Source organism: Oncorhynchus mykiss, chromosome 13 (assembly GCF_013265735.2).
Source record: "Oncorhynchus mykiss isolate Arlee chromosome 13, USDA_OmykA_1.1, whole genome shotgun sequence".
Classification (NCBI taxonomy): domain Eukaryota; kingdom Metazoa; phylum Chordata; class Actinopteri; order Salmoniformes; family Salmonidae; genus Oncorhynchus; species Oncorhynchus mykiss.
The window spans coordinates 34,674,946-34,697,743 of NC_048577.1; the positions used below are offsets into that span (position 1 = coordinate 34,674,946).

At 41.7% G+C, this 22,798-nt stretch overlaps 1 protein-coding gene and 1 pseudogene across 4 annotated transcripts in view; both read left to right on the plus strand.

The window, feature by feature from the left end:
- The window catches only part of LOC110486187 (glycine-rich cell wall structural protein 1.0-like), a 34,385-nt gene extending 31,196 nt beyond the window's left edge, over positions 1 to 3,189 (plus strand). For 3 of the 4 annotated variants that reach the window (XM_036940851.1, XM_036940850.1, XM_036940848.1), the window contains 4 exons: positions 161 to 311; positions 407 to 532; positions 662 to 886; positions 990 to 3,189. In XM_036940851.1, the coding sequence (XP_036796746.1) occupies positions 1,888 to 2,508 (621 nt within the window). In that variant the 5' untranslated portion in view covers positions 161 to 311; positions 407 to 532; positions 662 to 886; positions 990 to 1,887 and the 3' untranslated portion in view covers positions 2,509 to 3,189. Of the gene's footprint in view, positions 1 to 160; positions 312 to 406; positions 533 to 661; positions 887 to 986 lie in introns of all 4 variants that reach the window. The other variant, XM_036940847.1, reaches the window with a different exon arrangement.
- A 2,774-nt stretch (positions 3,190 to 5,963) lies between these two features.
- On the plus strand, positions 5,964 to 12,725 carry LOC110486188 (annotated as a pseudogene).
- The last annotated feature ends 10,073 nt before the right edge of the window (positions 12,726 to 22,798 follow it).

The window sequence follows — 22,798 nt, forward strand, 5'->3', positions numbered from 1 at the left end:
TTACAAGTCAATTGCATTATTTTTCTTGCTCATGTAATCTTTGAATGGTCACACGTGTATGGACAAGAATGAAATTCACATAAACACACTGAGGCACCTGCAGAGTGTTCAGCATGAGTTAATCTATAGGTCCACGTTTGTAATTCCTGTGTCTGTATAGGAAGTGCAGGAAGTGATGGCCCAGATGTCTGGGTTGGATGGACTGTGCTCACTCAGTGGACCTGAATGATAAACTGAGTCGCCTAAGGGAGCAGTGTGCGGCGATGGTCCTGAAGAACAAAACAGAGGCTGAGAGCTGGTTTCAGAGCAAGGTGGGCCACTGTCAACACAAACACTCCTGTCCTGAAGATGTTAGAGATACAAAATATATGATCATATATTCTCCATGTTTGTTTTGACCCCTCAGGTGGACAGCATGAAGACCCAAGTGACCATCTGTTCCAATGGGTCCGAGGTCAGGTAGACAGAGATAGATGACCTAATGAGAATTGTCCAGAACCTAACTCTGGAGTTGCAGCTACTGGAGACCCAGGTAATAAACCACATACGCATATTATGTTTTACACAATGAAGTTTGCAGTCTTTGTTGTTGCACTGAAACAGAATCACAGATTTACAGGTTTAAAAGGGCTGCTCTTTCACTTTACTCACTCACTTACAGAATCTGTCAATGGAGAGCGACGAGATGGAAGTGAACGAGCGATACAGTGTTCACCTCAATCGGCTTCAGCAGCACTTGGACAGCCTGGAGGAGGAGGAGCTGCTGCAGCTATGTACAGCCACAGAGCAGCAGGCGGTCCCAGTACCAGATGCTACTGGACATCAATATCAGGCTGGAGCGGGTGATTGCTGAGTACAGGAGGCTGCTGGATGGAGGGGGAGCCAGGTAAGGCCAAGAAAATGGTTGTCACCAGTGATTACCCAAGAAAAGGGAGAAACAGGTGATTTGACAGAAGCTAAATTCTGACTGATACGTTTGTCTTCAGCAGGAAATCAAGCGCCAACGCCATGGCTAGTGTCACATCACATCTTCATGCCAATTCAGAGTTCCTCCATTAGCGTACCAAGAGCAAGTGTGCCAAGTATTAGTGAGACCTCAAGCAGTTTGGAAAATGGAGGACAAGTGGTAGGTGCAGCCATTGGGGGCACAGGTTACCCGTGTGCAGAAAGTATCTCTGTACAACGCCTTTGATAAAAGAGAAGAGTACAGTGTACACAAACTACTAATCAGGTTAGCACTGTAAAAGAGTTTAGAAAGTGGGCACCAAGTTGAATATTCAGAGAGTTGCGCCAACACCAGCTCTGCACAACATGGAGCTAGCGCTAACACCAGCTCTGCACAACATGGAGCTAGCGCTAACACCAGCTCTGCACAACATGGAGCTAGCGCTAGCACCAGCTCTGCACAACATGGAGCTAGCGCTAACACCAGCTCTGCACAACATGGAGCTAGCGCTAACACCAGTTCTGCACAACATGGAGCTAGCGCTAACACCAGCTCTGCACAACATGGAGCTAGCGCTAACACCAGCTCTGTACAACATGTTGGACCACTGATAACTAGTGCAGTAAGTGGACATACGATAACTAGTGCAGGAAGTGGACATATGATAACTAGTGCAGGAAGTGGACACATGATAACTGGTGCAGGAAGTGGACATATGATAACTAGTGCAGGAAGTGGACACATGATAACTAGTGCAGGAAGTGGACATACGATAACTAGTGCAGGAAGTGGACATACGATAACTAGTGCAGGAAGTGGACACATGATAACTAGTGCAGGAAATGGACATACGATAACTAGTGCAGGAAGTGGACATACGATAACTAGTGCAGGAAGTGGACACATGATAACTAGTGCAGGAAGTGGAGAATGGATGGTTTATGGTAGAAGTACAGGAAGACTCATTGGTCCAGATAGCGGAGGCAGACTCAGTGATCCAGATAGCGGAGGCAGACTCAGTGGTCCAGATAGCGGAGGCAAACTCAGTGATCCAGATAGCGGAGGCAGACTCAGTGGTCCAGATAGCGGAGGCAGACTCAGTGGTCCAGGTAACGGAGTCAGACTCAGTGGTCCAGGTAGCGGAGGCAGACTCAGTGGTCCAGATAGCGGAGGCAGACTCAGTGGTCCAGGTAACGGAGTCAGACTCAGTGGTCCAGGTAGCGGAGGCAGACTCAGTGGTCCAGGTAGCGGAGGCAGACTCAGTGGTCCAGGTAACGGAGTCAGACTCAGTGGTCCAGATAGCGGAGGCAGACTCAGTGGTCCAGGTAACGGAGTCAGACTCAGTGGTCCAGGTAACGGAGTCAGACTCAGTGGTCCAGGTAACGGAGTCAGACTCAGTGGTCCAGGTAACGGCGTCAGACTCAGTGGTCCAGGTAACGGAGTCAGACTCAGTGGTCCAGGTAACGGAGTCAGACTCAGTGGTCCAGGTAACGGAGTCAGACTCAGTGGTCCAGGTAACGGAGTCAGACTCAGTGGTCCAGGTAACGGAGTCAGACCTTTAATACCTTTAAATGACCAGTATCACAATGCACCGTCATGCTAGAAAACATGAAAACAGCCTAACTAGCTCTGCTACGGTGAGTAAAATGGTCAGAGTGAAGTGTTCTCTCATTTGTGTCTGGAAGTAGCTAGCAAGTTAGCCAACTTTAGCCAGTTAGCTTGAGTGCTAGACTGCAGCTGTGAGGTCAGAACGCTCTGATCAACGCTACTCTGTCAGAGTGTCCAGCTGTGTAGCAAAAACCAAAACTTGCACCCCTTGGAGTCACAAGGATCGAGGTGGGGAAACGCTGCCATAACCCCACTGCCACCATGGGGAACTCTGTTCACAACGTTTACATCAGCAAATCACTCGCCCACACAATGCCATAGCACTGTCTGCCATCTGCCCAGTAGTTGAAACCGGGATTCATTCATGAAGAGCACACTTCTCCAGTGTGCCAGTGGCATTTGCCCACTGAAGTCAGTTACGACGCTGAACTGCAGTAAGGTCAAGACCCTGGTAAGGATGACAAGCACGTAGATGAGCTTCCCTAAGACAGTTTCTGACAGTTTGTGCAAACCCACATCAGCTGTCCTGGTCTCAGACAATCCCACAGGTGAAGAAGCCGGATGTGGAGGTCCTGGGTTGGGGTGGTTACATGTGGTCTGTGGTTGTGAGGCTGGTTGGACATACTGCCAAATTCTCTAAAACAACGTTGGAGGCGGATTATGATAGATAAATTAATATTAAATTCTCTGGCAACAGCTCTGGTGGACATTCCTGCAGTCAGCATGCCAATTGCGTGCTCCCTTGAAACTTGAGACATTTGTGTTATGGTATTGTGTGACAATACTGCACATTTTAAAGCTGCATTTTATTGTCCCCAGCACAAGGTGCACCTGTCTAATGATTATGCTGTTTAATCAACTTCTTGATATGCCACACCTGTCAGGTGGATGGATTATCTTGACAAAGGAGTAATGCTCATTAACAGGGATGTAAACAAATTTGTGCAAAACATTTGAGAGAAAATGTCTGGGATGTTTTATTTCAGCTAATGAAACATGGGACCAACACTTTACATGTTGCATTTATATTTTTGTTCAATGTTTAAAAATATATATTTTTAATTTGCTTGGGAAGTGTTGGCTGTGCATTTGGCCAATGACAGGCATTCCACATTTAATCCCACCCACATGTGAAAATCAAAATGTCATTTTTGTAGGGGTTTACATACAAAAACGAGATAACAAAAATCAAGCCATTTGACCGTTTTCCTGTTTTTGTCCCACAATTTAAATAAAAAAAAAAAAAATTTAAACGGTCCGTTTTCTCATTCCCGATAGCTCCATTTTAATGCGGAAAATGACCTGTAACTCTGCTGTAGATAAACTTCTGCCACCTCCACTTCCATAAGAAATGACTTCCCTTATGTAACACTGTGACATGCACACTTCAGAGCTATCCACACACTCCACACTGCCGCCCTGCGTCCCAGCGACACTTCTGTCATTTCTCTCTACCACACTGGAGCTTTTAAGATTATGCTCTCTACACTCATAATTCTATCGTATGCTGATACTTCCACCTACAAGATAATAACTGAATTCTGCACGTGTAGACAGATCAATTTTTTTAAAGGTTAGATACAGTTGAAGTCGGAAGTTTACATACACTTAGGTTGGAGTCATTAAAACTCGTTTTTCAACCACTCCACAAATTTCTTGTTAACAAACTATAGTTTGGCTACTTTGTGCATGACACAAGTCATTTTTCCAACAATTGTTTACAGACAGATTATTTCACTTACAATTCACTGTATCACAAGTTTACATACACTAATTTGACTGTGCCTTTAGACAGCTTGGAAAATCCCAGAAAATTATGTCATGGCTTTATAAGCTTCTGATAGCTAATTGACATCATTTGAGACAATTTGAGGTGTACCTGTGGATGTATTTCAATGGCTACCTTCAAACTCAGTGCCTCTTTGCTTGACATCATGGGAAAATCAAAAGAAATCAGCCAAGACCTCAGAAAACAAATTGTAGACCTCCACAAGTATGGTTTGTCCTTGGGAGAAATGTTCAAACGCTAGAAGGTACCACGACCATCTGTACAAACAATAGTATGCAAGTATAAACATCATGGGACCACGCAGCCGTCATACTGCTCAGGAAGGAGACGCGTTCTGTCTCCTAGAGATTAACGTACTTTGATGCTAAAAGTGCAAATCAATCCCAGAACAACAGCAAAGGACCTTGTGAAGATGCTGGAGGAAACAGGTACAAAAGTATCTATATCCACAGTTAAACAAGTCCTATGTCTACATAACCTGAAAGGCCACTCAGCAAGGAAGAAGCCACTGCTCCAAAACCGACATAAAAAGCCAGACTACGGTTTGCAACTGCACATGGGGACAAAGATCGTACTTTTTGGAGAAATGTTCTCTGGTCTGATGAAACAAAACTGTTTGGCCATAACGACCATCGTTATGTTTGGAGGAAAAAGGGGGAGGCTTGCAAGCCGAAAAACACAATCCCAACCGTGAAGCACGGGGTGGCAGCATCATGTTGTGGGAGTGCTTTGCTGCAAGAGGGACTGGTGCACTACACAAAATAGATGGCATCACGAGGAGGAAAAATGATGAGATATTGCTTAAATTTATCCACAAGACAGTCAGGAAGTTAAAGCTTGGACGCAAATGGGTCTTCCAAATGGACAATGACCCCAAACATACTTCCAAAGGCCTACAAACCTGACTCAGTTACACCAGCTCTGTCAGGAGGAATGGGACAAAATTCACCCAGCTTTTTGTGGGAAGCTTGTGGAAGGCTACCCAAAATGTTTCACCCAAGTTAAACAATTTAAAGGCAATGCTACCAAATACTAATTGAGTGTATATAAACTTCTGACCCACTGGTAATGTGATAAAAGCTGAAATAAATCATTCTCTCTACTATTATTCTGACATTTCACATTCTTAAGATAAAGTGGTGATCCTAACTGACCTAAGACAGGGAATTTTTACTTTGATTAAATGTCAGGAATTGTGACAAACTGAGTTTAAATGTACTTGGCTAAGCTGTATGTAAACTTCCGACTTCAACTTCAATCTGTATTTTTTTTTTTACAATAATGCTAAAATCAATCACTAATTTAGACAAACATATGGCAGAAATATAACCTCTGTTTGCATAAATGATCAATAAGATAAAATAGTTGACATTAAAAGAGTTAGAACTAAGAACCTTGTTGATGCATTGATGTTACAAAGGTATGAGAATGAGCTGGCTATGAGGCAGACTAACATGTGCGCTGGGAGTCGGGAAGCAAGTTCAGGGAGTGCATAATTTAATAAACAAATGAACAAAACAAGAAACACGAACAGCGCACAGACAGGAAACTGAAACAGAAACAATGACACCTGGGGAAGAAACCAAAGGGAGTGACATATATAGGGCAGGTAATCAAGGAGGTGATGGAGTTTAGGTGAGTCTGATGATGCACAGGTGCGTGTAACGATGGTGACAGGTGTGTGCCATACCGAGCAGCCTAGTGACTTAGAGGCCGGAGAGGGAGCACACGTGACAGTACCCCATCCCCGACAAGCGGCTCTAGCCGCAGGACGCCGACCAAAATGACGATCCCGGGGATCAGGAGTGGACCGGTCACCTCTGCTGAGGCGCGGGAAACCTGTCAGTCCGGCTGAGACGCGGGAACATGGCGACCTAGAGCACCGGAGAGAGAGCATACGTGACACAGACTGTGGAGGCCGACGTCAATGGGTTGAGGAGGGTGCTGGACGAGCTGACCTTGGCCAGATCTGACCTGGAAATGCAGATGAACCACGAGGAGGTGGGTTTGCTAAAGACCTCAAACAGAGGCTATGGGGTGATTCAACATTACTCTACTATGTAATGATGAGGCACAGGATTGAATATTGACCAGATATATGTTAAAGCTTTGTTCCCAGGACCTCTTGGCCATGCATAATCAGATGAGCGGCCAAATCAACGTGGAGGTGAACCCTTCACCACAGGAAGACCTCACCAAAGTCATGGCTGAAATCCGCGACCACTACGACGCCATCGCTAACAAGAACTGTAAAGATCTGGAGGCCTGGTTCAATGCCAAGGTAATACTGCAACCTTTCTTTTTGGCCAATGACATGTTTATGTTTTCCAGTTATAGTTTTCAGTGAATGTAATAAGTAATGAACCCTACGGTATGCTGTCTTTCATTCACAGTCAGAAGAAATCAACAATGTCGTGGCAGGCAGACTTTACAGAGACCCTCCAATCATCCAGATCTGAAATCACTGAAGTTAAACGCACACAGTAAAGTCTGGAAATCAAACTCCAATCCCAACTCAGCATGGTGAGATAAACAAAACATACAAAGTTGAAAAATGGTATACCTCTGCACTTACATTGTCATCTATAAAATTATCTTTCTTTCTTTTTCCTTCCTTATTCCTGTCAGAAAGCATCCCTGGAAGGCACCCTGGCTGACACACAAAGCCACTATGCCAATATGATGGCCGGCTACCAGAGGCAGGTGACCAGCCTGGAGCTTGGTCATCTTCGTGCTGACCTGGACCGCCAGGGCCAACAGTACAGAATGCTACTGGACATCAACACCAGGCTGGAGATGGAGATTGCTGAGTACAGGAGGCTGCTGGATAGTTTTCCAGGTGAGCCTGGATCTTTACATAAATCATTGAAAAACATTGGTCTTGAAATGTGAGTGCCAAAAGTAATTAAGCAAAAGTAGGCCTTTCTAACAATATTGTCTCTGCCTCTACGGTCCATCAACCGCCACCACCACTAATACCTTTTTGCAGAAGGTGGTGACCTATGTGCAGGAGATTGTTGACTGCGTGGTGGTCAGCACCAACTGCAAGAGACTGTGTATGAAGATAAATCTTGAATTGGGAGCCACACAGAACAGTAGAAGCTCTAATTGTTTGGGCACAGACCTGGATAGTATGACAGAACTCTGCAGGCTATCTCTGCAGTAGATTGCAACTCCGCCCCCATTGGCAGTTCTATCTTGTCGGAAAATGTTATAGTTAGGGATGGAAATTTCAAGATATTTGGTGGCCTTCCTAAGCCAGGATTCAGACACGGCTAGGACATCCGGGTTGGCAGAGTGTGCAAATGCAGTGAATAAAACAAACTTAGGGAGGAGGCTTCTAATGTTAACATGCATGAAACCAATGCTTTTACGGTTACAGAAGTCAACAAATGAGAGCACCTGGGGACACGCAGGGCCTGGGTTAACCTCCACATCACCAGAGGAACAGAGGAGGAGTAGGATAAGAGTACGGCTAAAGGCAAAAAAAAAAACTGCTCGTCTTGTGCGTGTATTTATTTTGGGCAACAGACATATCCGATTTCCTCAAACTTAGGTTTGTCTGTCCATAACACTTTTTTCCAATCTTCCTCTGTCTATTGTTCTTTTGCCCATCTTAATATTTTATTTTTATTGGCCAGTCTGAGATTTGGCTTCTTCTTTGCAACTCTGCCTAGAAGGCCAGCATCCCTGAGTCGCCTTTTCACTGTTGACGTTGAGACTGTTGTTTTGCGGGTATTATTTAATTAAGCTGCCAGTTGAGGACTTGTGAGGTGTCTGTTTTTCAAACTAGACACTAATGTACTTGTCCTCTTGCTCAGTTGGGGCACTGGGGCCTCCCACTCCTCTTTCTATTCTGGGTAGAGCCAGTTTGCGCTGTTCTGTGAAGGGAGTAGTACACAGCTTTGTACGAGATCTTCAGTTTCTTGGCAATTTCTCGCATGGAATAGCAGGACAAGACTATACTGATGAGTTTCAGAAGAAAGTTCTTTGTTTCTGTCCATTTTGAGCCTGTAATCGAAACCACAAATGCTGATGCTCAAGGTATTCAACTAGTCTGAAGAAGGCCAGTTTTGTTGCTTCTATATTCAGAACAACTGTTTTCAGCTGTGCTAACATACAGTGCCTTGCGAAAGTATTCGGCCCCCTTGAACTTTGCGACCTTTTGCCACATTTCAGGCTTCAAACATAAAGATATAAAACTGTATTTTTTTGTGAAGAATCAACAACAAGTGGGACACAATCATGAAGTGGAACGACATTTATTGGATATTTCAAACTCTTTTAACAAATCAAAAACTGAAAGATTGGGCGTGCAAAATTATTCAGCCCCTTTACTTTCAGTGCAGCAAACTCTCTCCAGAAGTTCAGTGAGGATCTCTGAATGATCCAATGTTGACCTAAATGACTAATGATGATAAATACAATCCACCTGTGTGTAATCAAGTCTCCGTATAAATGCACCTGCACTGTGATAGTCTCGGAGGTCCGTTAAAAGCGCAGAGAGCATCATGAAGAACAAGGAACACACCAGGCAGGTCCAAGATACTGTTGTGAAGAAGTTTAAAGCCAGATTTGGATACAAAAAGATTTCCCAAGCTTTAAACATCCCAAGGAGCACTGTGCAAGCGATAATATTGAAATGGAAGGAGTATCAGACCACTGCAAATCTACCCAGACCTGGCCGTCCCTCTAAACTTTCAGCTCATACAAGGAGAAGACTGATCAGAGATGCAGCCAAGAGGCCCATGATCACTCTGGATGAACTGCAGAGATCTACAGCTGAGGTGGGAGACTCTGTCCATAGGACAACAATCTGTCGTATATTGCACAAATCTGGCCTTTATGGAAGAGTGGCAAGAAGAAAGACATTTCTTAAAGATATCCATAAAAAGTGTTGTTTAAAGTTTGCCACAAGCCACCTGGGAGACACACCAAACATGTGGAAGAAGGTGCTCTGGTCAGATGAAACCAAAATTGAACTTTTTGGCAACAATGCAAAACGTTATGTTTGGCGTAAAAGCAACACAGCTGAACACACCATCCCCACTGTCAAACATGGTGGTGGCAGCATCATGGTTTGGGCCTGCTATTCTTCAGCAGGGACAGGGAAGATGGTTAAAATTGATGGGAAGATGGATGGAGCCAAATACAGGACCATTCTGGAAGAAAACCTGATGGAGTCTGCAAAAGACCTGAGACTGGGACGGAGATTTGTCTTCCAACAAGACAATGATCCAAAACATAAAGCAACATCTACAATGGAATGGTTCAAAAATAAACATATCCAGGTGTTAGAATGGCCAAGTCAAAGTCCAGACCTGAATCCAATCAAGAATCTGTGGAAAGAACTGAAAACTGTTGTTCACAAATGCTCTCCATCCAACCTCACTGAGCTCGAGATGTTTTGCAAGGAGGAATGGGAAAAAATGTCAGTCTCTCGATGTGCAAAACTGATAGAGACATACCCCAAGTGAATTACAGCTGTAATCGCAGCAAAAGGCGGCGCTACAAAGTATTAACTTAAGGGGGCTGAATAATTTTGCACGCCCAATTTTTCAGTTTTTGATTTGTTAAAAAAGTTTGAAATATCCAATAAATGTCGTTCCACTTCATGATTGTGTCCCACTTGTTGTTGATTCTTCACAAAAAAATACAGTTTTATATCTTTATGTTTGAAGCCTGAAATGTGGCAAAAGGTCGCAAAGTTCAAGGGGGCCGAATACTTTCGCAAGGCACTGTAAATGCAGAAGGGTTTTCTAATGATCAATTAGCCTTTTAAAATGATAAACTTGGATTAGCTAACACAACATGCCATTAGAACACAGGAGTGATGGTTGCTTCGAATGGGCCTCTCTACGCTTATGTAGATATTCCATAAAAAAATGTGCCGTTTCCAGCTACAATAGTCATTTACAACATTAACAATGTCTACACTGTATTTCTGATCAATTTGATGTTATTTTAATGGACAAAAAAATGTGCATTTCTTTCAAAAACAAGGACATTTCTAAGTGACCCCAATTTTTTCAAATTATAATATTTTGTGAATTACGCCATAAACCAAAAATGTATTTCTGTGAAATCTCTTTTCAATGAAGGGATACATTTTCTGTCTGCAAAAACAGCACTGACATTACCACATTAAAATATTCATAATACTAGCATAGGGATTGATGTTAATAGAAACTACTCATTTTACAATGTCCATAAGAAATTGTTGATTGTTTGGAGGTCAACCGACAGCAATTATATTTTGGAGAGGGTTACAGTAGATTAGTCAAGAACATTCTAACTTGAGAGTCTAGTATGCAAAATTGGCAACCTTGGTGACATTCCGTATTTCAGTTACAAGGAAATCTCTCACTGTAATTGGTGATCCCTCCCACTCTCTAACATTCTCAGTTTGAAAGGCTTCCCTGTGGCCAACACTTTACGATGCTTATGGTCAGGAGAAAAAGTGTGAAAAACTTTGTTATCATAGTTGTTGTTTAAGTTTGATGTATCAATCTATTTCTCTACTACAATCTTGAATTTTCAGTCTTTCTTCAAACATGCTATTTGGTAAATATCCAGTTGTGTAAAAATACTTAAGTAAAGATACTTTGAAGTACCACTTAAGTAGTTTTTGGGGGTATCAGTACCTCACTTTAATACTTATATTTTTATAAACTTTTACTGTCACTCCACTACATCCCTAAAGAAAATCATGTACTTTTTACTCCATACATTTTCCCTGACACCCAAAAGTACTTAGCAGGACAGGAAAATTGCCCAATTCACACACATATCAATAGAACATTCCTGGTCATCCCTACTGCCTCTGATTTGGCGGACTCACTAAACACAAATAGTTTGTTTGTAAATTATGTCTGAGTGTGTCCCTGGCTAACCGTAAAAAACAACAGGAAAATCGTGCCATCTGGTTTGCTTAATATAAGGAATTTTAAATTATTTATACTTTTCCTTTTGATTCTTAAGTATATTTTTGCAATTACATTTACTTTTGATACTTAAGTGTATTTAAAACCAAATACTTTTAGACTTTTATTCAACTAGTATTTTACTGGGTGACTCACTTTTACTTGAGTCATTTTCTATTAAGGTATCTTTACCTTTACTCAAGTATGATCATTGGGTACTTTTTCGACCACTGTAAATATCATTGATTGAACATCTTGACCACTGCCTGTCACCAAGGGAGTACCCCAAGGCTCATTCCTTGGCCCCACGCTCTTTTCAATTTACATCAACAACATAGCTCAGGCAGTAGGAAGCTTTCTCATCCATTTATATGCAGATGATACAGTCTTATACTCAGCTGGCCCCTCCCAGGATTTTGTGTTAAATGCTCTACAACAAAGCTTTCTTAGTGTCCAACAAGCTTTCTCTACCCTTAACCTTGTTCTGAACACCTCCAATACAAAGGTCATGTGGTTTGGTAAGAAGAATGCCCCTCTTTCCACCGGTGTTATTACTAGCTCTGAGGGTTTAGAGCTTGAGTACTTGGGAGTATGGCTAGACGGTGCACTGTCCTTCTCTCAGCACATATCAAAGCTGCAGGCTAAAGTTAAATCTAGACTTGGTTTCCTCTATCGTAATCGCTCCTCTTTCACCTCAGCTGCCAAACTAACTCTGATTCAGATGATCATCCTACCCATGCTAGATTACGGAGACATAATTTATAGATTGGCAGGTAAGGGTGCTCTCGATCAGCTATATGTTCTTTACCATTCGGCCATCAGATTTGCCACCAATGCTCATTATAGGACACATCACTGCACTCTATACTTCTCTGTAAACTGGTCATCTCTGTATACCCATCGCAAGACCCACTGGTTGATGACTCACTCCCCCTATCTGAGATATCTACTGCAGCCCTCATCCTCCACATACAACACCTGTTTCTTCCAGTCACATTCTGTTAAAGGTTCCCAAAGCACACACATCCCTCGGTCGCTCCTCTATCTATAGTGTCTGCTCTTAAAACTTTGAGCAGGTTCTAGGCTAGACTCGCTTACTTTCTTAAAAGCAAAACAGTGGCCCCACCAGTTTATACACTACCAGTAGAATCATGTCAAGACCTTGCAAGGTCAAGACCTTGCCATATTGTGTTCGGTACAGTCAATTTTGTGCTCATTGCTGTTTTCCGTTTGGTCCACAGTGTCCTCTCCTCCTCCTCCACAAGCACCAGGAAGGTCATCACAGTGGTAGAAGAGGTGGTGGATGGGAAAGTGGTCTCCTCCCCCCAATCCTCAGCTTCTTCATATGCACGCCGCTGATGCAGTCCATGAGTACACTGAGGTGAAATACAACTGATTATCTGACTCACTAAACATCCAGTGCATATCTGGAAGGCAACAACAATAAAAAATTATAAATCTGAAATCCTTTGTTTGTTCATTTACTTTGTCTTCAGAATAGGCAAGAATTATACTTTATTTTAATGTTTTTAATGTCTGTTTCAGTTTCACAAATAATTTCATGTGTCCTATTCAATTAAACATCATGAAATAGTTTCAGAGTAGTGATAAGGTTGAGCTCGGTGTTGAGCTAATTACTAGCTATGTGGTGTCACCTAGTGTCGGCTTTAGGGATGCAAGTAGACGTTAATAAGCAAACCTCCATGTACATGTTCCATCATGATAATCTAACATATTTACATGAGATATGTTATTTCCAGCACTCATTTATTCTTAAATGTAATATGATGCGATTACAGAAATTCAGGTAAAAGTCAAAAGTTTGACAACCATTCCCCAATCTCCAATTTGTGTCAGGATAATCAGAAGGACAAGATACTCCAGGGTGGGACCACCCAAGCAGCCAGGTATACAGAAAATCAAGTAGGAATGGGTAGGACTTAACCCCCTATTGACGCACACCGGTGTGTCAATCTAAGTAACATAATTAAAAAAAATATCCCAATCAAACTACATCAGTTTAAGCTATAGATAGATGACTGTTGCATGGGCTTGTATGGGCCGCGTCTCAATCCACCGCATCCGCCTATCCCGCCCTTCCGCATCTGCAGTGGAAAGTGGCAGATCTACAGCGCTGTGTGTCAGACCAGGAGACATCCCGGAAATCGATCTTCTCACAAAGACATCCAATAGGTATGCTACAGATATAACGGTATACTACAAGCGAGCCTGTTTCTCTCCCCAGTCAGAAGCAGCCTGCCTGACTCTGACCAGCAGTAGTAATCTATCCTCCTCTGTATTATGTTCAGAAAATATATTTGTGGGCCGAAATTGTAAGGGGAAAGCACTAATCATGTTTATGCAACCTAATAATCACCCTTAGAATACTTCCAGAGACACTTGTGTTTTGATTTCAAATGGAGAAAAATCTACAATAAAAATTGGCCCACCCTAGTTACAAGAATGTGACATTGCACAGCAGAAAGGTGGTTTATTCTTCTTTATCTTCTTGATTTCAATATGTAATGAGAACTGGTACTTGTATGTTATGTTTCATGTTGATTAAAAGGCTCATTTTAAAGAGTACATTTTTATAATTTCATGAACATAGTGTATTGTAACAGTAGTAGCAGTTAATTCTATTGGGGCAGGCGTGGGGCATGGGAGTACAAGAGATGTTCCCCCATGATAAAAGGGGGGCATGAGTGAAAAGGTTTTGGAAGCACTGGCCTAGCTGATGTTGTAGGGCAGGCTATCCATTCAGATTGATATTTTGTATGGCAAGATGTTGCATTGGAATGTTGAGTCAGTTGATTCACTGGAAGGAGGTCCCTCTAGCACAGGGGTGTCAAAGTCAAATGGACGGAGGGCCAAATAAAAAAATCAGCTACAAGACGAGGGCCGGACTGTTCGAATGTTCATTGAAAAATTTTTAAATGACGCATATAGTCTAGTGAACCTAATTGAACCTACTGAAAACCTAACAAATATATTACAATATGATCAGATAAATAAAGCAATATTTTCTTATGGCTCTGTCAGTAATCTTTAATTTTCAACAGACACAAAAGACAAATTTCCTTTATATAAATATCCCCATATCATGAACATTAAATGAAAGAAACCGGTATTCAAGGCACCATCAGTAGACTATATTTTCTATTTTAGCAAAAGTGGGCTAAATTTACTTCAAAGAAAAAACAATAATAGCAATTTTCTATCATCCACTCAACTGAAATATTTTTAAAATATAATTGGATTGAAATACAAAAAAATAAAGTGCAAAAATCTATTAATCAAAAACAACACTTTGTTTAAGGAGAAGTAACATGCAGTGAAAACAAATATTAAATTTTAACTTTTAAACTTGAACTGAGTAAAAACTCTAAATATGTGATTGCACAGTAATGTTCACTTGTTTGAGGTTGAGGGTGATACTTGGTGGTGTCCCATCTTTTCCACAAGTTCATCAATGTTCGGGGTAAGGCTCTGAGCTGAAGAAATCCTCAGAATTGAGTGGAGGTGTTCAGCAGTAAGTCGACTTCTGTGTGATGTTTTGTTCAGGTTCATCAAAGAAAACAGTTGTTCACACAGGTATGTGCTGCCAAACATAGACAACGTTTGAGCAGCCTGGATGCGCAGCTGGGGCATTGTGCCGGGGAGGAAACGGGCGAACTCCGCAGCACCCACTGCCGCATATTTTGCCCTCAGTGCATCATTGCATTGGAGGTCAATCAACTCCATTTGGAGGTTTGGTGGTGAGCTTTCCACGTCAACAGCAAATGGGTTACCGAGCAGTTCCAACCTGCTTTTTTGTGCTTCAAAGTCAGCAAATCGGCGTCGAAAGTCAGCGGCAAGCATACCTATTTTATCAGCCAACTGTGTGCTCGGGAACGCACTGGTAGAGAGCTTCTCTTTCATGGTCTGGCAGCTGGGAAAGTGGCTCAAATTTTCTTTCCGCATCTGCGTCTCCCACAGAGTCAGTTTGGTTTTAAATGCCTTCACTGTACTGTACATATCAGAGATGACACGATCCCGACCCTGCAGCTGCAAGTTTATTGCATTCAGATGACTCGTAATGTCACACAGAAAAGCCATTTCACACAGAAACATTTCGTCTCGGAGTTGTGTTGTGTCTTTCCCTTTGCTGTCCAAGAACAGACAAATCTCCTCACGAAGCTCGAAACATCTTTGAAGCACCTTTCCCTGGCTTAGCCATCGCACCTCTGTGTGATAAGGCAAATCACCATGCTCCGTTTCTAACTCCGTCAGAAATGCCTTGAACTGGCGGTGATTCAAACCTTTGGCTCTGATAAAGTTAACTGTGCGCGTGATGATGCTCATTACATGCTCCATTTTCAAGGCTTTACCGCACAACGCTTCCTGGTGTATGATACAATGATAAGCTGTCAGCTCACCTGTCGCGTTTTCCTCTTGCATCTTTTCCCGTATCTTCGCCACCAGTCCGCTCCTGTGTCCACACATCGCAGGTGCTCCGTCGGTTGTCAAACCCACGAGTTTTTCCCAAGGCAGCTCCATCTCATTTACACATCTTGACACCTCTTCATACAAATCATGCCCCGTAGTTGTGCCATGCATAGGACGTAAAGCCAAAAACTCCTCTGTCACGCTTAGGTTGGAGTCCACTCCGCGGATGAAAATTGACAACTGGGCAATGTCAGAAATGTCGGTGCTCTCATCCACAGCCAAGGAATATGCAATAAAATCTTTTCCCTTTTTCACAAGCTGCTCTTTTAGATTGATGGACAACTGGTCTACTCTCTCGGCAATGGTGTTTCTGCTCAGACTCACATTTAAAAAGAGTTGCCTTTTTTCTGGGCAAACTTCGTCACAAACTTTAATCATGCAGTTTTTGATGAAATCCCCCTCCGTAAATGGCCGGGCTGATTTAGCGATCTCTTCTGCCAAAATAAAACTGGCCTTGACAGCAGCCTGGCCTTGTGATTTGGCTTTTTTGAACAGAGCCTGTCGAGATTTGAGGCCTCGTTTTAATTCCTCTGCCTTTTGTAGCCTTTGTTCCATGTCCATATTCTTGTTTTTGTCCGCGTGTTTCGTTTCATAATGTCGTCTCAGATTATACTCTTTCAGTACCGCCACACTTTCTCCACACAGAAGACACACAGGTTTTCCAGCTACCTTCGTGAACATATACTCCGACTCCCACCTTGTTTGAAACCCCCGGTTCTCAGTATCCACCTTCCGTTTTGCCATTTTTGATGGGTATCTGAAAGTTAATTTTACTGTGATGCTGACGACTGCTGTGCCAATAAATATTGAAATGAAGCAGCCTACTGCTCGGTGCGTCACCTTTGCATTGTGGGAAATGTAGTATTGGTGCGTGTAAAAGATCTGCGGGCTGCCGGCTTGCTGCGGGCCGGTTCTAATAATAAATCAAGATCATCCCAGGGGCCGTAAAAAACCTTCTTGCGGGCCGGATGTGGCCCGCGGGCCTTGACTCTGACATATGTGCTCTAGCAGGTCTTCTAGGCTTTTACACGTATGCAGTCAACGTGCTCTGTTCATAACCCTTAGCTTTATCTTTGAGTTCAGTAACCATTTTAGATAGGCCTACCACATAGGGGAAGTTGAGCTTCTTCTGAAAGGGTTTGGTCTGATCTCATTGTCTGATGTCTGGGATTTAAAGACACTCAGAGGATTGTCACCAAACTGGGACAAAATAACGTAAATAGTTTTTGTTATGATACTATTAAACTCCGTTATTTTCTGCTGGTGTTTGAAAAGATCGATGACTATCAAACCAAAAATAGCCACCACAGCAGGCTAAACCTATCTGAACATACCACAGATCTCCCTCTCCTCTTACTCCACCCTGGGCAGCTGTGGGGCCCTGGCAACGTGGCGTGCCACCCTTCCCCTGTCCTCCCCCCTCCTCCAGACCACACCCTTCCGCAGCTTCATTAACCTGGCTGCCTCCATCACTGCCCGCAGGATGGAGTACTCTGAGAGCCGCACACCAGGGTGAGACATCATCACACACCCACAACTCCTCTCTGCCCCTCTGTCTTATCAGCTCCTGTTAACTAGAGGTGATTCTAAAGTCCCACTTTCCTATTCTCAACTTCAATAACCTTCAGTTAACATGTGGCTGGATTGAAATAGACCTGAGCATATTGTATATTTCCTATATCACAGTCCAATGTTTACTCCTGACTTATTTATTTCAAGTGGACCTGAGCAGTCCTTTGAAGATCGTCTTGATGGATCCCCCTTTCCTTCCCCATCCAGTTAATATGACCCTACTGTAAAAATGGGAGATTTTTATCTATGTTTTGCTCTACGACCCCCACAAGTGTCCTGGGACTCATCTAAAGGTAACCCATACAAATGAATGGAAGGTAGTTTTGTGCAATATATATAAATATACATATATATACAGAACCAATCAAAGGTTTGGACACACCTACTCATTTAAGGGTTTTTCTTCATTTTTACTATTTTCTACATTGTAGAAAAATAATGAAGACATCAAAACTATGCAAGAACACATGAAATACTGTAGTAAGCAAAAAAGTGTTAAACAAATAATTTAAAAAATGTGATTCTTCAAAGTAGCCACCCTTTTCCTTTATGACAGCTTTGCACACTCTTGGCATTTTCTCAACCAACTTCACCTGGAATGCTTTTCCAACAGTCTTGAAGGAGTTCCCACATATGCTGAGCACTTGTTGGCTGCTTTTCCTTCACTCTGCAGTCCAATTCATCCCAAACGATCTCAATTAGATAAGAACAAATTCTTATTTACAATGACGGCCTACACCGGCCAAACCTGGACAACCTGTGCGCCACCCTATGGGACTCCCAATCACGGCCGCATGCGATACAGCCTTTAACGCTCACTGGTCCAAAATGTCTTCTGTTACACTTGTATAGCCACTCCCATGACCAACCGTAGAAATAATCCACTCTTTATGCTCACCTGTCAAGACATTGAACTGGTTTTCTGACACATTTCTGACACATTTTTTCCAAACATATTCTTGGACAAAAAAGCTGATGTTCAATGCAAATTTTGGAAGGTTCTTTTGGATACATTTTATTCTAACATCAATTAATAATAGAGGGGTTCATAGTATGTCAAATATATGCCTATACATAGCAAATAAACTAGGTCAAAGAAAGATTTGCCTGAATTAATAACCAATATGTGCAGCAAATAACAGATTTTGTGTGACAGTGAAATTAGTGAAGTGCCCTGAAGGGAGTTACATTATATTTTGATGTATACCAGTCATATAAGGTGTTTCTTTCTGCATTATATATCAACAATTTATCTTACATTTAAAAGGGTTAGCTTGTTCTAAATTATAGTCTTCTAGAAAACTACAGTGCCTTCTGGAAAGTATTCAGACCTTTTTACTTTTTCCACATTTTGTCACAGCCTTATTCTAAAGTTGTTCCTCATTCATCTACACACAATACCCCATAATGACAAAACGAAAAGTAAAAAAAAAAAAAAAGCAAATGTTTTATTTTTAAATAAATGAAATATCACATATCACATTCAGACCCTTTACTTGTTGAAGTGCCTTTGGCAGCGATTACAGCCTTGAGTCTTGGGTATGACACTACAAGCTTGGCAAACCTGTATTCTTCTCCGCAGATCCTCTAAAGCTCTGTCAGGTTGGATGGGGAGCATTATTGCACAGCTATTACAGGTTTCTCCAGAGATGTTCAATTGAGTTCAAGTGCTCTGACTGGGCCACTCAAGGACATTCAGAGACTTGTCCCCGAAGCCACTCCTGCGTTTTCTTCGCTGTGTGCTTAGAGTCATTGTCCTGTTGAAAGGTGAACCTTCACTTCAGTCTTAGGCTCTGAGTGCTCTGAAGCAGGTTTTCATTAAGGATCTCTCTGTACTTTCCTCCATTGATCTTTGCCTTGATCCTGACTAGTCTCCCATCACCTGCCGCTGAAAAACATCTCCACAGCATGATGTGCCACCACCATGCTTCACCGTAGGGATGGTGCCAGGTTTTCTCCAGACGTGACACTTGGCATTCAGGCCAAATAATTCAATCTTGGTTTCATCAGACCAGAGAATCTCGTTTCTCCTGGTCTGACAAGACTTTTGGCAAACTCCAGGCATGTTGTCATGTGCCTTTTACTGAGGAGTGGCTTCCGTCTGGCCACTCTACCATAAAGGCCTGATTGGTGGAGTGCTGCAGAGACTGTTGTCCTTCTGGAATGTTCCCCCATCTCCACAGTCACATAGCAAATGGTCTGAATACTTATAAGGTATTGTAAGGTATTTCAGTTGTTTATTTTTAATACATTTCCAAAAATGTCTAAAAACCTGTTTTTGCTTTGTTATTATGTGTGTAGATTATTGAGTCTGTAGATATTTTTTATTTAATCAAATTTAGAATAAAGCTGTAACGTTAAAAAAAAGTTTTCCGAAGGCACTGTATGTTCCCATATACGTCAAACCAAATCTAACTTAGCTTGTGCGATATGCAAAATGTAAGTAAGCATTTTCATATAGCACAAGCTAAGGATAACTACACTTCACCCTTTTGCAAAAATATCCATTTACACTGTTCTCCACAGTCAGAAAAATATGTGTGCTTGACATTGAAATGTGCTGACATGACATTTCAAATAAGATTGACATCACATTTACAGAAAGGCCATGTCATGTAACAGCAGGCTCTGAAATTGCTAAAAATATCTAATTGCTTTGATATCATAGTTTAAATTCTTACCCTGCCTCAACACACACAGGTGCATTCTTGTGGATGCACACATACAGTGCATTCAGAAAGTATTCACACCCCTTTCCTTTTTCCACATTTTGTTGTGTTACAGTCTGAATTTAAAATGGATTCATGTTAAAGTGGAATTATGATTTTTCGAAATCTTCAGGCAATAAGTATTCAACCCCTTTGTAATGGCAAGCCTAAATAAGTTCAGGAGTAAACATTTGCTTAACTAGGCACATATGTTGCATGACTCACTCTGTGTGCAATAATAGTGTTAAACATGATTTTAATATGACTAACTCATCTCTGTACCCCACACATACAATTATCTGTAAGTCGAGCAGTGAATTAAAAGCACAGATTCAACTACAAATACCAGTGATGTTTTCCAATGCCTCGCAAAGAAGGGCACCTATTGGTAGATGGGTAAAACATTTTAAAGAGCAGTCATTGAATATCCCTATGAGCATGGTGAAGTTACCACTAGGATTTCACCATGAGGCCGGTCATAACTTTAAAACATGCTTGTCATCGGCAAGGACTAGGGAGGTTTTTAGAATAAAAATAAACGGAATAGCGCTAAGACCAGGCAAACTCCTAGAGGAAAACCTGGTTCAGTCTGCTTTCCAACAGACACTAGGAGACAAATGAACCTTTCTGCAGGACAATAACCTAAAACAGAAGGCCAAGATGATATTGATTGTTCCCGAGTTACCTAGTTACAGTTTTGCTTTAAATCGGCTTGAAAATCTATGACAAGACTTGACAATAACTGTCTAGCAATGATCAACAATCAACTTGGCAGAGCTTGAGGATTTAAAAAAATAATAACGTGCAAATATTCACAGCTGTAACCGGTGCCAAAGGTGATTCTAGCATGTATTGTCTCAAGGAGTTTAATAAATATCTAATTAAAATATATTTGTGTTTTATTTTTCATAATTTAGTTTTTTACAAACGTTTTACAAACGACTTAAGTCGTTTTTGGTTTTGTATATGTACTTTACTGTACTATTTATATTGTTGACAACTGTTACTTTACTTCACTACATTCCTAAAGAAAATCATGTACTTTTCACGCCATACATTTTCCCTGACACCCAAAAGTACTCGTTACATTTTGAATGCTTAGCAGGACAGGAAAATGGTCCAATTCACACACTTATCAAGAGAACAACCCTGGTCATCCCTACTGCGTCTACTCTGGTGGACTCACTGAACACATGCTTCATTTGTAAATGATGTCTGAGTGTTGGAGACTATCTGTAAATCATGTAAAAAAAACTATAAAATGTTGCTGTCTGGTTTGCTTAATATAAGCAATTTGAAATGATTTATACTTTTCCTTTTAAGTATATTTTAGCAATTACATTTACTTTTGATACTTAAGTGTATTTAAAACCAAATACTTTTAGACTTTTACTCAAATAGTATTTACTGGGTGACTTTTACTTGAGTCATTTTCTATTAAGGTATCTTTACTTTTACTCAAGTATGATAACTTTTTCCACCACTGCCAAACGATTGTAAAACAACAAAACGTGGAAAACGTCAAGGGATGTGAAATTTTTCTGAAGGCACTGTACATGCACACACACACACTGTTCTCCCACTCTAACTGCACCTCATAAGAAAATAAACAGGTTTTAGGATTTCTAAAAGTATCTTCAACCAAACTGTCTTGTCAGTTCCAGCAATGACTTTTAAGTTTCATATTTGGTATACCGCAAATCCCCAAACTCAAGCAATGACTTGTACGTTTTTCAGGAAATGTAAATGAACTAATTATTTTTACATTTCAGTGTGAAATAGCTGTCAGCCAAGATTACGTAATGGTTGTGAATTTGTAGAAGTTCTTGAATATGATTCAAGAGGTGATTTAAGACATACAGTATGTCAAACTGAGCACCAGATCCCTATTATTGACTACATCATTGTGTTTATAAGTCCAGGGCATGTTTTTCGCAGATTTCTTGGTTTCAGCCGTATCAGTGGCATTAGGAAAGAAGTGTGTACGGAGATGCAAGTGTCTCTGGGGTACCTCCAGGTCCTTCTCTGCTGCTGGTGGTGGTGGATTCGGCTTCGGCGGAGGTGAAGGAGGAGGCTTTGGTGGAGGAGGCATGGCCATGTCTGAAGCAGCGGACAACAGTGTCAGTGGGAAGTTAGCCATGCACAACCAGAATAAACGTTTAGCCACCTACCTGGGCAAGGTGGCCACGCTGGAGAAAGCCAACCGCTGATTTGGAGATGAAGATCCACCTGTTTCTGGAGAGTAAGACTCTCTCTGACTTCTCTGCTTTCTACACTATCATTGTTTTTCTATACTATCATTGTTGACCTCCAAGCAAAGGTACATCAAGTCAACCTTTTTTTGTGTGATTTAGCAGTAATGTGCTCAATATACACTGTGTTGTTGGATTGGGGTTATGTACACTGAGTTGTTGCGGATTTAACTTTTAGGTCTGTCGTGGCAGAGAAGGATCATGTTACAAAGATTTGACTAGACAGCTGAAAATGCCTTCAGGCCCATCAAACTCAGAGTTGATGATGATGATGATGATGATGATGATGATGAATATTTCAATAGAGCAGATAATCTGTTGAAAGGATTCATATTGCATCTGATTGATTTATCTTGAATATGGGTGTTGGTAATGAAAGTTGTTGTTCAGACTGAGGCGTAGGTCATGCCAAGCAACACCACTTCAGAATGTTCACAAAATACCATCAGGCCCCCTTGGGCCTTATTGCTTGTATAGTCATGAAGATGACCTTTTCATTTCCTGGCTGCCAT